We start from the raw sequence: 14,772 nt of genomic DNA, 5'->3' as shown, positions 1-14,772 counted from the left end.
TGACCTCGAAAATGGATGCCTAGTTTGCTTGTGGGGACTTCCCAGCGATTTTACGGGTACATCCAAAACAGGTTCAGACCTACACTTTGGTGTGCGGTCTGTTTTTGTGGAGTTCCAGAGGTTGCTGCAGTTCATCCACATGATCGTTGGCAGAGGAAAAAACCACATTCGTCTGTAGTGGAAAAGGTAATCAAATCAAATCTTGCTAATTCCTTTTGGAAGTAGTTGTTTTACATGAAGTTGATACATTTATTTATGTTACTTTTTGTAAATATAGTATAATGTAATCTTCATAAAATTAAAATAACGTCATTTGTGAAATTTTTACAAACCTTGACAAATCAGGTAGGATCGAAATTGGAATAAAAAAATAACTGTTTGTTATTTTTAGTTGTTACATGACAATTTCTCAGTTTGTGGTTGTAATCATGGAAGCTTTTAACAGGAGCTTATTATATTAAACAGTTAGGTGACCTTGAGTAACAAAATACTACGTATTTCAGTATCCATTTACAAACTTTGGAACTCTGAAGTTGAACAATATTTATTAAACTTATTTCTAAGTGAATTTAGAAATTGTTAGAATATTTCCTAGAGTATTAAATGTGTATCATTTTATTATTTTGAATTATGTAAGTAAAGTTTTGTTGTACTTACTTTTATGTTTATAATCCTGGTACATGACAATCGGCCTGTTATGATTGGTTTTAAGATACCGATTTAAGATCAAATTCCCCTTAATGCCTAGACTTATTTTAGGTTTAATATTTTACTATGTAATTTCCTGCTACATCATTTTTCGTTTTGTCCTCATAATACATTTGGAAGTTTACAGTATTGTATAAATAAATAATTTAATTGTTTTAAAGACTAAAGTTGTAATTTTTTACATTGTTTTTAGGGACTAAAAAGCACACACACACACACACACACACACACACACACACACACACACACACACACACACACACACACACAGTAGTTTCCTTTATCTTTACTAACAATAATATTAAGCATTTTTACCACATCGCTCTTTTATGTGGGTATTATAATAATTCACTTAATATTTATAATTGAAGAATAACTCAAAAGTTGCATAAATTGTGGACTAAAAAAGGAAGTTAATATAATAGCCACGTTGAGTTAATATAAAATATTGAATATTATAGAAAGCTTTTCCTCAAACAAATATCAATAGTGCATAGTTTATAAATGTGCTAAGTTCAGGTAATCTATAAAAAGATCTCTGATTTAAAGTACGAAGAATTTTAAGTGTTCAGTTTTGCGAGTAAGATTACACACCTTCCTCATTATTCAGTTTCACTTCTGCATCTATCCTTATTACATTTATAGCCATCAAATATACGTTGCTGGTAGAATATAAAACACTTATTTATTACATTTAAAAAACATGGGACATTGCAATAATCTTAATCTTTCAATTTCAGAAAAGTGAAATTTATTCTACTCCAGATGGGATCGATGCTGCTGGTCATCACTGCAGGCCTGTTGACCCTGGGGCGAGGCTACCCTGCCGATAAAGACGATACTGAATCCAGAATAGGCCGACCCAGTACTGAAGAGCCCCCTAAAATATCGGAGAGTAACCTTGACGCTCTCTTAGGTAAGTCTTGTCGCAAATATTTTAAATTAAAAAGTAAATTTTCAACATAACCCTTAGAAAATAGCAATGATTTGTACTTAACAAACCTTTATGGATTAAAGAGAAGACAGAATATGATTATTTTAATATAGGACGAAATCAAATACTGGATCCAGAATCTATTTAAAGGAGGGACGATGTTTGAACACTCTCTTCCTTAACCTCATAGATTCAAAGAAAAACATATATATCAGAGTTGTAACTTTCATGAATGTTTTAAGATATCGATCAATCATATATCAGATATCAATCTTAACTTTGGCTAGACTCAAAATGTACTTTATACAGTGTGAGTTAAGTCTGATGCACTCTGGTATACTCTCAGACTCTGGTATACACCATCATACACTCTGTTTACTTTTTGATGGATAAAGATGGAGGGATGAAACTCGGAACAACTTTCTAGGACATAGAAGTGAACTTTTTAGTCACTGTTACAATTTTGCCTATTTCTCCAAAATGGGATTGGGGGGGGGGGTTGTAGCTCAACACTTTTAAATGTAAAGACCCATTAAGTGACACCTCATTTGAAAGGCTTTTGAAGGTTAATTAAATTGAACATGAAATCAACATTCAGAAAGTAAATAACTTCTATAGAAAACCACGATTCTTACTAACTCAAACCTTTTTCATAGTTAGTACATGCTGCAGGGCAGGCCTCAGCAGTTTCAACATTTGATGTAAAAATACAGGTTAGTAAGTTTTAGCCGTTTTACTGCTTAAAGTATTTGTAATTACTGTTTACCTTCTTCTCCCCCGTAGTATTTCTGTATACAATACAAAAGCCCTAATGTGTTATTGCTTGCAAGCAACGAAAGGTGATGCCAGACAAATAGAACGTATGAATGCAAACCTACCCTTACCCACATACATATGTGGGTCATAATATTACAATATTTGCCTATCTTAATAATTTCGAAACACACTGTTTCAGAATCGATATATGGTAACAGCGGCAATACTAATATTAAGAAACAGAACAGTACAACAACTCTCAACTCCAACACTCAGCAATCCACCACGAATGTTCAACGCTGCACTTGTGTCAAACAATATCTCTGCAAGAGCACACCATACGTGAACAGTGTGTAAGTATATACTTATATGAATTAACATTTAAGTGCATTTGATGGATTATGTTTTAATTGAGATTTAACGAATGCTTATCGACCCTGCTCTGCTTGCTTTAGTGAGAAAGCGGGTTTGTGTAGGAAGTGGGATGCTATCCCGATCTAAAGCCAGAGTAGCATCATGGAGGATTTGTAGAGCGATGACGACAAGATAAAAGAGGTATTTAGGCAGCCATGTTGTTAAAGACCTGTGACATTGAGTGAAAAGAAGTGTGGGATGGTTTATTTTTTATGTGTTCTAGTTCTTCGTCGGCCATGGAAATTTCTGAGGTTACCTGTTAAAAATTGGCAAATATGGAAACTCTGTATTCATTTTCGGGCAACCAAGTTTTTTAGCGACTCCTATAAAACCTTCGGTTGCAGAAAGTAGAGGAAAAATGAAAAACTTGAGATGGCAATTGGCCAACTCTCGCTGACCTCTATCATCCGGGAGACGGTCCATGACTGGCAAACTTGGCTCAATAGGATGGAATAAATCGCATTAGGGAGTCATCTGAGGATTTTCTTGGTACATTCTTGAAAGTAATGCGGAAAGTGGATACTAGACGGAGCGATGTCTGGGCAGGTGGAAATTTGTTGTGGAAGAAAGCGCATTTACTGTGACCATAGACATTGTTTAGCATTTTTCTCGTAGTGAAATGGAAAATACTCAAAACCTCCAGTGAATACTAAAATATTAAATAAACTACACTGTAATGAATAATTGTTATTAAGAACTCTGTTGTCTATTGTACATTATCTCAGCAGTATGAGTAAAGAGGTCTCATTTCCAGTAAAATATTTTAAACTACATTTAAAAAACTAGAATTTCCCTGGTATAGACAGTAAAATATAGCTGTACACAAGATTTAACCACATAAATGAGTAATAAAGAGTTAGTTGTTTCGCTATTTCAGATGTTGAAAACGTCACTTTGGGTGAAAAAACAAAATTTATGAACTATAAGGGCAATGTTAAACTTCAAAACACTCCACGCACTTAATTCTTGCCATAGGACCCCACAGAAATGTCTCATTTTAAATATATGATTAAATGCATCCCAACATGTTTTATTTTACGTCTCAAAAACTTATACTTTTTAAATATTTTAATTATGAGATACAAGAAGGTTTTGTATTATATTGCTGAATAGCCAACAAAAACATCGAGAATTTAAAACGCGTTTTATATGTATTAATCATTTTAAAAAAAATTGAAATTATGTATTCCCTATGAGTCTACGACTAAAACGTACAGCCTGAAAGCATATGAAATTTAACATTGTTCCACTAGTGCTAAAACTAAGATAGCCGGCAGTGCAGCTTGTTCTGGACTGAGGAAAACTACATATAACTCAATAAAAAAAGTTGTTAATTTTTATTATGCCCTTAATAGAAAGTATAACTTAGGGTCTTAACTATACGTGTGGGTTTTAACTATTTGAACAATATTATTAAGTTTACTTTCATTAGAATGGAAATGCTATTATTACAATATTTAATTCTTTATATTACATATATGAATGGGTGTATGTGTATGGTTGTATATCTTTTAGGATGTGCACGTGTTTCGTTCAAACATTCACTAAGTGACTATTTCAGTGTTGAAGAGTCAAAATGTAAGAGCCCTCTGGAGAAGTGCTGTGAAGTACAAGATATATTGACTGAGGATAACCTCTCAGTGACAACCTCACAGCCAGTAAAGAACAAGAATAAATGTGGTACCCGAACCTTTGGAATAGGATTTGGACTTGAGGGAAACGATGAAGCCAGCTCGTACGGCGAATTCCCCTGGATGGCAGCTGTTCTGCAGCCTCACACTCTTGCCGCAGAGGACAGTTTCCAGAGCATGTATGTGTGCGGCGGTTCACTGATACATCCTCGAGTAGTCCTCACTGGGGCCCACCTTCTACAGGGGTATGTCCTATAAGACTTAGTATGTACACTTGAGTTTTGGTTATAATTAAGAGACCTTAGATCTGATTCCAATGTCAACAACAGTGTTACAAAACAGCTCTAAAGCAGTACACGTTGTTCCAGTATGTATAACTTCACATGTAATTTACATACATTTTTTGAACAAAGCCTGTTTTGAACTTGCAGAAATCAAATAAAATGCCAGGGTTACATTGGAAGACAGCTAAAAATTCAGTTTATAGTATAGTTGAAGCCGATTACGTTATTGTAATACAATGATGGCTAATTTTATTCTCACCGACTACACAACTCAACTACAGTAGTAATGTACAGACCATATCTTGTAAGTGTCTGAAGGTATGTAGGGTGTTATTGAAATTATTTGAACAAGAAATAAAACCGTATAAGATTCTAATAGAAAATATGTGTTATTTCCAAAAGAAGTATTCGATTGTGTTTTCAATTATTTTCTGCGCTTTGCATCAAGGAATATTTTATTATTTATTGTTTATATTCTTTACAAGCGGGCACTTTCTTGGTAAATACGAGTAAAAACTAGTCATGTAACAATTTATTATATTTAGCACAATTAAACATTTGCAATTAGTGGTAATTCTAATTTATAATTTTATGTTTTAATGTAAAAATAAAACTTGTTCTGATTAACGTTTTAATGTTTTATTTGTTGTACTTTACAAATTTTCATATTCAATTGATATCATAATTAAAAATAACTTGATAGCATTAAAAATAGAGAAAAATAAAAGCTTATCACCTTATTCTGGTCACTCGCCACTGCTAGGAACTACACTTTTGGCATGATTGCAACTTTCCGATATTATCTGTGCTTTATAGGAAGGACAACCTGGTGGTGCGAATGGGGGAATGGGATACTCAGAACAAGAATGAGTTGTATCCCACACAAGATTTGAAGGTGCGAGAAGTGATTATTCATGAACAATTCCGCAATGGATCTCTAGCCAACGACCCAGCCCTACTGATACTGGAGAGGCCGGTGGACATGTCTGCTGAGAATGTTGGTCTTATCTGTCTCCCTGAGCCCAACGAGAACATGGACGGTAGAAACTGTGTTGCCAGTGGATGGGGGTCAAATACTCTGAGTAAGTTATACAGTTGTTGCTTTGGCGTCGCATGATTTTGTTAAATATAATGGGTTTAAATCTTGGTATACATATTAGCCTTTTGCAATTGTATTCATTATTAGTACTTAAAAAAATTTTCTATTTAACTTCAACGAACAGGACCCTAAGATCTAAAAACCACCTCCATAGTTATAAGTTTATATATATTTTTGAAACGGTACAAAAATTATTTTATAAATATCTCGACCAAGTCTGTTTGCCAGTTTCTTACTCAATTCATTCCAACGTGGTGGCTGTTAAAATGTTCTAAATGCACAATTGCGTTAATTATGAGCCTAGAGAGAAAAAGTCTAAGGTGTTTTGGTATTCATATAACATTTACTCACAAATTATTTTGTTGTATCTCTAACGGTGTTCAAGATATCAATGGCACAATAAATTATCTAATAGCTAATAAAAATTGAAAAATTATCAATCCATGAGGGACATTCTATAATTAGCTCAACGAAAAGTTGTTGACAGTAAGGGTATACAGTGTTTACAGTGCATTTGTAATATAACTCGATGAAATTACACGTTTTTATTTACAAATCCAGTTCCTTAAATTAATCCTTTTATTAAAAACGTGTAATTTTTCTTAACTACGGTATACTTCATTTGAAAAGTATCTGCTTAAAGTCATAAATAGTTAAGCTAACCCTAACAATTATATATCCTGCAGCCTTATTAAATAATGCAAAACGTTTCCTTCTTTAAATGCATACAATTCCTAATGATGTTATCAGAAATGTTTCTTTTCATGTTTCTTTATTTTTGTCTGTATGTTTGTTGCACGATGTCTCTCGAACAATCTGACTTTAAATTTTGCGTCAATCTTCATGTTTATGGCAACATCGAATTGATGAGAGTGCATGTCACTCCATCGGATTTGATTAATCGTTAGCAAACATTTTTACAAATATCTTATTGTAAACAATGATGTCAAAGAGAAAATTGCAGAATAAATAAATTAGTAAACAAACTTAGTACAAAAACCGACATTTCTATGTTGCCATCACATGGGTGGCATTAACACATGTAATGAGGTTATGTTGTTTGATTTATCGGTAAGACTTACGTTACGTTTTATAAGGTCATTCAATACTGCATTATATCAGTTTATTTGCACAGCAGTATGGACAAGATAAAAGATGATGCAAGTTCCTCCATGAGATTTAGCTGAGTGTTAGAGAGCCTATAACTCAGTGTAATAAATAATAAATAAATAAAAATGTTTTTATTCATTCAAGTGTTTCTAAGATACCTTGATTTTTTAGAGGAATTCTTGTCACGTATTAAAAATTATACAAGTAAATAAATTATAACAACAACCCTTAATCTAAAATATATTTAACTAAAGTATATGAGGGAAGAAATAAATAACAATAAATATATTAATAAATACGTCAAATCTTAACGTCTTTAACGTATATTACAAGATCTTCAAGACTATCACTCACTCATTCTGTTGCACGCCATTTTAAATACATATTGTCCCAGTTATCTTTCAAACAACTTTTAATTTATGTCTGAAATAAGTGAACGAAGTACAAGGACAGGTACATCCTTATTATCCATCCCAATTCATCGAACAACTACCTTTAGTAAATCGTTTACAGTTTCTGCCTGTCAATTGTGGAATGCTTTACCTGTGAACATCAGAGCCATCGATAAGCGCGCTCGCTTTTTGGGGCGGAGGTCAGGACCTTGATGCTGGGGCTCAGGGAATATAGCGGTTGGCGGCTTTGGAGTGTAGTACTTAGGGCAATTGAATGGAATTCCAATGAATGCATGTGTTTCTCGTTATAGTATTGTAAATATGTATAAAGTTTCATTAATTATTGATGCTTGTTTTTTAAGCTAAGATTCATTCCATATGTAATGTAAATGAATAGATTTATTTTTAGTTATAAATGTATATATATATATATCTGTCATTCAAGGCTTCGACCAGTCGACCACTTGATCATTAAATCCACAGTAATGCACTTTTACAATATTCATCATCTGTCGCACAAATATTTTTTCCAAAATCTTGATATAGCTGGCAGGATGGAAAAATGTCTAAAGTACTCAAGAGCAGTTGGTGAATTATTTTTAGGAGTGGCTGTATTATATTGAAGTTTTAAGTTTTTAGGTGGACTTAATTTTTAGAGACTCGCTTATAAGATGCGTCTTCGATTGCAAAGGGCTCAAGAACTTATCATTTGAATCGATATGCCGTCACTGCCTATAACTTCTTTTTCAGTGACAGTAGGAAAACTAAATCCGTTAATCGACCCATTTCAGTTTTTTACGACAGTTTATATGAAAGTATTCTTGTTTTGCTTTCCATACCAATTCAATCAGTTAATTCCTCGCTGATCTGTATGGTTATCAAAATCCGAACTTTTTTCCATCCATGCTTTCCAATATTTGTTACGTAATCTATTTTATATCCTACTCCAGTTCTGTATCTTTGGGTTCTTCCAGGACGCTTTCCTTCCGGTTACTTTATATAATAGGTACTTGTTCATAATATACTCTTTTTATATTTAAACTAGTGGCTGGTTCTGTCATTTACATTTTAAATTCCACAAACGTTATGCCACGTTACGTCTGCTCTGTATTTCGGCTTAGTTTTTCCTCCTCACACTTCAGTACGAAATATACAAGTTTATGATCAAAAATCTGTATTTATCTGTGGTCATGAATATTTGATTTATAGATGACGTCATTCCTCTTGAGCTCAGCCGACTTTTCCACTATAATGTGGTCTAACATAGTGTCTCGTCATCCGTGTTGGTTCATTTACCAGCTGATTGTACTACCAAACAGAGGCACCCGGCGGTCTATACACTACGCACAATTCTATTCGTAATATCTTAATATTCTCTATATACTTAATATCTCAAGAATGAATTGAATCCTACAAAGATTCTAATATATTTTGTTTAGCTATCAATGAAGGTTCCAGCAACATTCCTGTTCTGTCTGTCTGCCTGTCTTTGTGGCTATTTTCCGGTGGATATCTTAAGAACGAAATTAACTAAGAATCATGTTTGATGTTGGGGATATCCCTCTATGGGATTTGGCTGAGCGTTATCATAACCTAATTCACAGGATATTTCGAGAACCTGTAGACTTTTTTACGTGGACAAGAATGAGTTCTACGATAATGCATATCCATAATGCAATCTTTGAATTTGGATGAGCGTCATTGAAGCCCATCTATTACTCGGTTGGCCAGGTAAAATTTTGTTTCTAACTGGAGGCTGTAAAGCTGGTTTTCTGTCTGACTGTCCGTCCACATTATATCTTAAGAATTAAATGAGCTATAGACTTGAACTTTTATATGCATTTTTAAGGAAGCCCGTTACGTGGCACGTAGTCTGGCGTACCCCTACCTTGTTTATGTAACTGACTGTATATTGTTCGGGTATTTTCGCTTGAAGCCAGTTTTAATGGAATTTAAGTTTTTAACAGAGAGCAGCATATTTATGCTCTGGTCAGCTTAATACAAGGTATCAATTCTTTTGATACTTTCCCATTTCTTCTACCTCCACTAAAACTAGTGCATCTGACGATCGATTTATTACTTAGGTATAGATTTTATATCCTCTATAGATCTTAAGAAAAAAAACCAGTTTTAAATTACTCTATTAAATACATTACAATGACTAGTTTTGTAATGTTGTTGATGGATTTAACGGTTTAAAATTAACATGATTTTGCAGGAAACAGAAAATCTCAAGCAAGTTCTTGAGATACTGTAGGGACAAATTTAAGGACAATGATGTGTTCAGACCGATCCGTTTTACTAGTTTATCTTAGCCCAGCCAATTATCGTTTTAAATCTACTACTTTGTTAATGTTATGTAATTTTGTTCTATTGTTATTAGCTTGATTAGAACAATTAATATTTTTCAGAAATAAAGAAACCTCAAGCAATTCTCAAAAGAGTTGAAGGTCTTCCAATTGTTCCAAAAGATTCTTGTTTGAAGCTTCTGCACACTACTCGACTGGGACAGCGCTTCAAGCTGCACGAAAGCTTCATTTGTGCAGGTGGCAAGCCTGGCAAAGACACGTGTAACGTTAGTAGTATATTGCTGAAGTAAATAATTATTAATATAAAGAGTACTATCATAGATAAAGATGAATATTTATTTAGTTTACATCATAAACTCCAGGCATTTTAATGAGTATTGTTTTACGTTATTCATGGAAGGTGGCCCATACCCAAGTAAACAAATGTTTTTGTTTTGACCTATTAAAACAACAATGTCGTAGAATCTCAGTCTCTCAATTCAAGAGAGTTGGTAATACCTGAATAATGAATTAACTCCATGCAAGTTTAATATGCAGCTTCCAAATGAATTTGGACACCAGTTTTATTTTGTCTACTAATAACTATAGGTTCTAAAATCGAATGTTAAGGTTTTTAATAACATCTTGAATGAGTTTCAACAATTTTAAAATAGCGTAATATGAAATTAAGTTTCCTAATTTTTTACAATATTTCGTTGTGGTCAACCATTTCCTTATTGCAATATTATACCAATATAATAAGAATTTGGACTGAAAATGGCCTTTGAGGTTCTAGTTGGGTTTTGATATGTGCATTCTTGGCCTTAACAAGACGCGTAAGTCATCCTGAAATTTCACCTATTTCTTATGTGCTCAAAGATGACGCTTTAACCAACCGTTGCCTACCCTCTTATTAGAAATACAATAACATTTATCACTAATTTTAAAATAATATATCTAATTGTAAAATGGTGATATTGTAAAACCTAATGTAATTATTTTTCTACACAATCAACAGCCTCTCTCCAGTCTGTGGCTGTCTTGTCCCTAAATTTGATATAATCAATTCAAATTCAATTTTCAAGAAACTTTTCCAACTGATTTGAAAATTACAGAAACAATTTGTAGGCTATCCAACAGAAATCCAAAGTTTTTGGACACCAATAATCTTATTTCTTAAAATCAATTTTGTTTTAGGGTTGACTAGAGTACAATGTCATCTATTTCACACTCAGTCAAAAAAATTATAAGTTCCTTTGAAAGTAGTCATTATTTACTGGGGATTTTCTATGATCTCTCCAAAGCACTATATGTTGTTAGCCACATCATAAGAGGAACTATTCTGATGAATAAGTTAGACAGGTATCATGTAAGGCAGTCATGCTAGATTGATTCAGTTCTTAATTTAATTTAAATTAAATTTCAACTATTAAATTCCAACTTGCTGATCTAAAGACTATTATAATACCACACTATTTTTCAAGACAAATGAAAATTTCTTGGATTGTGTTTGAATTTATATCTAAACCTTTGAAGAATTTTCATGTAAACAAACTGATTAAGATTCATAATTTGACGGTCTTCGAACATTCTTAGGCTTGCATACTTTGGCTTGTTTGAGTTGTAGCAAAGCTATGGATTACTACTCCAGATCTTTTGTCGCCGTCAAGACAATTTCAGGATGTTTGCACTTCAGAAGAGAGCACTCAGAACCATTTGAGGTTGGTAACCAAAAGAGGTAACCAAACTGCTTAGCTCAACAACAAACAAAGGGAATTAATATCTCAATTCAGGCTTGCTAACTTTTAAAATTAAGTTTTTTTTATATTGCTCTTAAATTATTTAATTGACTTGACCTTACCTCACTAGTATTACATCTTTAACTTTAAGATCTAAAGTAATGAAATTAAGTATTACATAATGTAGTGGCAATTCATATTATTGTGATTAGATGCTAACAATTTGTTATTATTATGAATTTTATGTTTTAACTTTGATAATTAACTTTCACAGAAAACTATGGTACATGAACTATTCGAATATCAATCATTAATTATTTTAGTTGTTTATTTGCCCCACATTTTTCATAAGTTAACATACCTTGTTTTGTTTAGTAACATGTTTATGGAATTAAGAAAGTAATTCCAACATTATATAAAAACTGTATTAGGTATCCAAAGTGAAAATGTTTGTGACAATTTTTTATGGTTTACATCTTTGGATGAACCATCAAAAATTATCTTTACTTCCAAGACTATCACACCACTAGAAACATATCTTTCTGAAATGATGCAGTGAGTATTTTATTAAAGACTTGCTAAAATATATCAAAAAGTTTCATACTTCAAATTTTATTTTAACCTATTAGGAATAAAACAATTTGATAGTTACACGTGTAAGATTAGTGTATATTGTTAGCACTGTTTTGTGTCTATCACATACATAGGCGTATCTAGAATAACCTAACAGGGGGAGGGGGCTACCACTACAAATTTTCCGTACCTCCCAGCCAAGCTGGGTATATAAATGGATATATATTTTTATACAGGATATATTTACTGTGTATACAAATACACAAATTTTGAGACATGAAATTAGTAATTGTGTGTTTTTTTACTGCGGCTGAGCAGTTAATGTGCATTGCTTATAAACGCAGCAGATGCTCGCGATGAACAAATATAGAACAAAATATGAACTTTAAGTTAAATATTATTTACAAAAGCACGATTAATAATTACTTATCGTGTTTTAAGTGCGACAGAAAACACGTTATAGCAAATCAGTTATTAACTATTGTAAAAATTACACCCAGCAGGGATCACTTCTGGCTGGTTTATACCTACCAGTTGAACCCACTACTGGGCACAGCAAAAACCGATGTGCCACTTCAACCTGGGCAACCTTATGGATGTCCAGTAGCGGCACATCACTAACCGCAAATGTTGAGATTCTGGGGTTCATGGGCAATTCGATAGGTCTAGTCTACTGTGGAAGAAGACTGTTGGAGTTGGTGGGGTTTGCTCCCTTACCTCAGAGGTTCTTGTTAACCTCAACAAGGGTGTGCCACCCCCTGCCTACTTTGACTGAAGAGGCTGGTTCAGAGCTGGCCTCCCCTTCTTCCGGGATGACTTTGAGATGTAGTGCCCTAATTCTTCCTCATGGATCTCGATAGGAGGCGGCCCCTACTCTCTAACCTTACCCATCCTGAATATCCTATCACTCCGGAAGCAGCTCTAAGGTTCTTACAGGACTAAGTGCAATTTATAAGCTTCTTGTCCTAAGAGAACAAAAAAAAAAAAAATTGTAGAAATTAATGAACATACACAAAAATATAAATCGACAAAAAATAAATACATTTGGTTTTTTGGTGATTTTAATGTTATCATACTAGTGATAACAAAAACTCTATTGCCATATTAGACATTCTTTTGCGCTACAATTTGAGACAAACTATTACAGGCACCAACCTGAAACCTACAGGGGAGGGAGGCACTGTGTATCCTAGACAACATTTTGTTAATCTTTCACATAACAAATTAGCCTTTTATTTTAACAGTTTCTTAGAAGCAAGTATGCTGAAATTGAAAAATAAAACTGATAATTTTTAGTAAGAAATGTATCGAAAGACATTGCAACATGAAAATTAGAATAGAGTATTCAATGAAAGAGATGCTGAAAGACAAATCATTAGGTTTTTATAGCCAAAGTTGTTTATTTAAAAAATTAGAATTTAGCATATAAGAACTTCAAAATGCTTATATTTTACATATGAATGGCCCATCAGAAATAATATTTATTATAAATTAAAGAAGTTTGAACATAAAACTGATTGCTAGAATAAAATTTTATCACGCCATGGGGCTTGACTGTTGCTGTTGGCTACCCTTTGAGGGAAACCTAGAAAAACATCATCAATTCTATATTTTTATTATTATTGACTTGTTCCTTATTTACTTACAGGTTATGGATAACCTGAGATGTCAGAAGTTCACCACCAAAAAATGACTTGTTTGTTCATATTTAAAAAAAATTTGAATATTATGATATAACTGACTCATGAGTAAATTAAAGATTTATATTTGAGTATATTTGATCTTGAATGTTTTCTCCCTCAGGGTGATGGTGGCAGTCCTCTGGTGTGTCCCAGCAGAAACAACCCCAACGTGTACGTGCAGGCTGGCATCGTAGCTTGGGGCATTGGCTGTGGCACAGATACTCCAGGTGTCTATGTTAACGTTCCTTACTTCATTGACTGGATTGACAACAAGCTGCGGGCTCGAGACATCTTCCTTGACTTCTAGAGACTTGTTGACATGGTTTCATCTGGGAAACTTTCTTTTATGTCACTGAACTGAAAATGTGAAAATCTTATAATAAGTCAGTAATACTAAGAGTTAGGCATCATATTCTTATATATTTGTACATCAAAACTATCAAAAACTTGCAAAGAACAGTTTGTTTGAAATATTTAAAGCTTTATGAATGTTTGTTTGATAGTAACAATACTATATTTATTGAGCAGTTCACATTGTACAGCCCTAAACTTAATATATCATTGAGTTGTATTTTCATTAGTTAGGCCTAATTTACATTTACCATATTTAAATTAAGAGAATATTTAAAATTACATTAATTACAAAATGTTAACATTTCTATTTGGTTTAACTATAGACGTTCCATGTTTGTAGTAGTTATGAAGCATGCATAGTTTTGGTCCAGTCCTTTTTTTGGAAAAGTAAACCAAAATGTATTCTATACTGCCTTTATTATTTTATCTGAATAAATTATTGGTATTTATGTACTGTATATATATATATTTTTCTTCTACTAAAAAACTTACTTTATTGTTTTACTTACTAGAGGGATTTTTTCCTTTTTTGATTTTAACTGGATTATTACAGTTTTCAATATGTTAAGATCATTGTTATAATTTTATTTAAATTTCAAGATGTTAAGTTACATTATCAAGATGTAACCTTAGATTTGGAGATATCATACCTAATACAACTATAAAATAATGTTTAAAATGTGTGCTTAAATTTTACCGGTTGAACTATGACTTGTAAATGTACCACAATAAAGCTTTTTCTGTTGTACGTTAGAACAAAATTCTCATTCTCTAATTCTATATTGTAAAATAAATTATGAATTCAAAA

General features: G+C 32.9%; 1 protein-coding gene across 2 annotated transcripts; it reads left to right on the top strand.

Moving 5' to 3' along the window:
- On the top strand, positions 1-14,772 carry LOC124374918 (phenoloxidase-activating factor 2-like). 2 transcript variants are annotated; one of them, XM_046833056.1, is made up of 7 exons: positions 1-186; positions 1,449-1,624; positions 2,598-2,751; positions 4,374-4,688; positions 5,544-5,809; positions 9,740-9,903; positions 13,732-14,772. In XM_046833056.1, the coding sequence occupies exons 2-7, from the start codon at positions 1,474-1,476 to the stop codon at positions 13,915-13,917; spliced, it is 1,236 nt and encodes a 411-aa protein (XP_046689012.1). In that variant the 5' UTR covers positions 1-186; positions 1,449-1,473; the 3' UTR covers positions 13,918-14,772. The 2 variants fall into 2 exon arrangements, with proteins under 2 accessions (XP_046689012.1, XP_046689015.1); XM_046833059.1 differs by lacking the exon at positions 1-186 and adding an exon at positions 225-345.

This window comes from Homalodisca vitripennis, chromosome 1 (assembly GCF_021130785.1).
Source record: "Homalodisca vitripennis isolate AUS2020 chromosome 1, UT_GWSS_2.1, whole genome shotgun sequence".
In the NCBI taxonomy this organism is placed as follows: Eukaryota; Metazoa; Arthropoda; class Insecta; order Hemiptera; family Cicadellidae; genus Homalodisca; species Homalodisca vitripennis.
The sequence above is the reverse complement of the archived record's forward strand: the minus strand, read 5'-3'. Positions and strand labels throughout refer to the sequence as shown.

Excerpts from the sequence above, each read along its gene's own strand:
- LOC124374918 (XM_046833056.1), top strand. The coding sequence starts at position 1,474 with ATGGGATCGATGCTGCTGGTCATCACTGCAGGCCTGTTGACCCTGGGG. Across the intron at positions 2,752-4,373 it reads ACACCATACGTGAACAGTGT|TGTTGAAGAGTCAAAATGTA; the intron begins GTAAGTATATAC and ends TGACTATTTCAG. Across the intron at positions 5,810-9,739 it reads ATGGGGGTCAAATACTCTGA|AAATAAAGAAACCTCAAGCA; the intron begins GTAAGTTATACA and ends AATATTTTTCAG.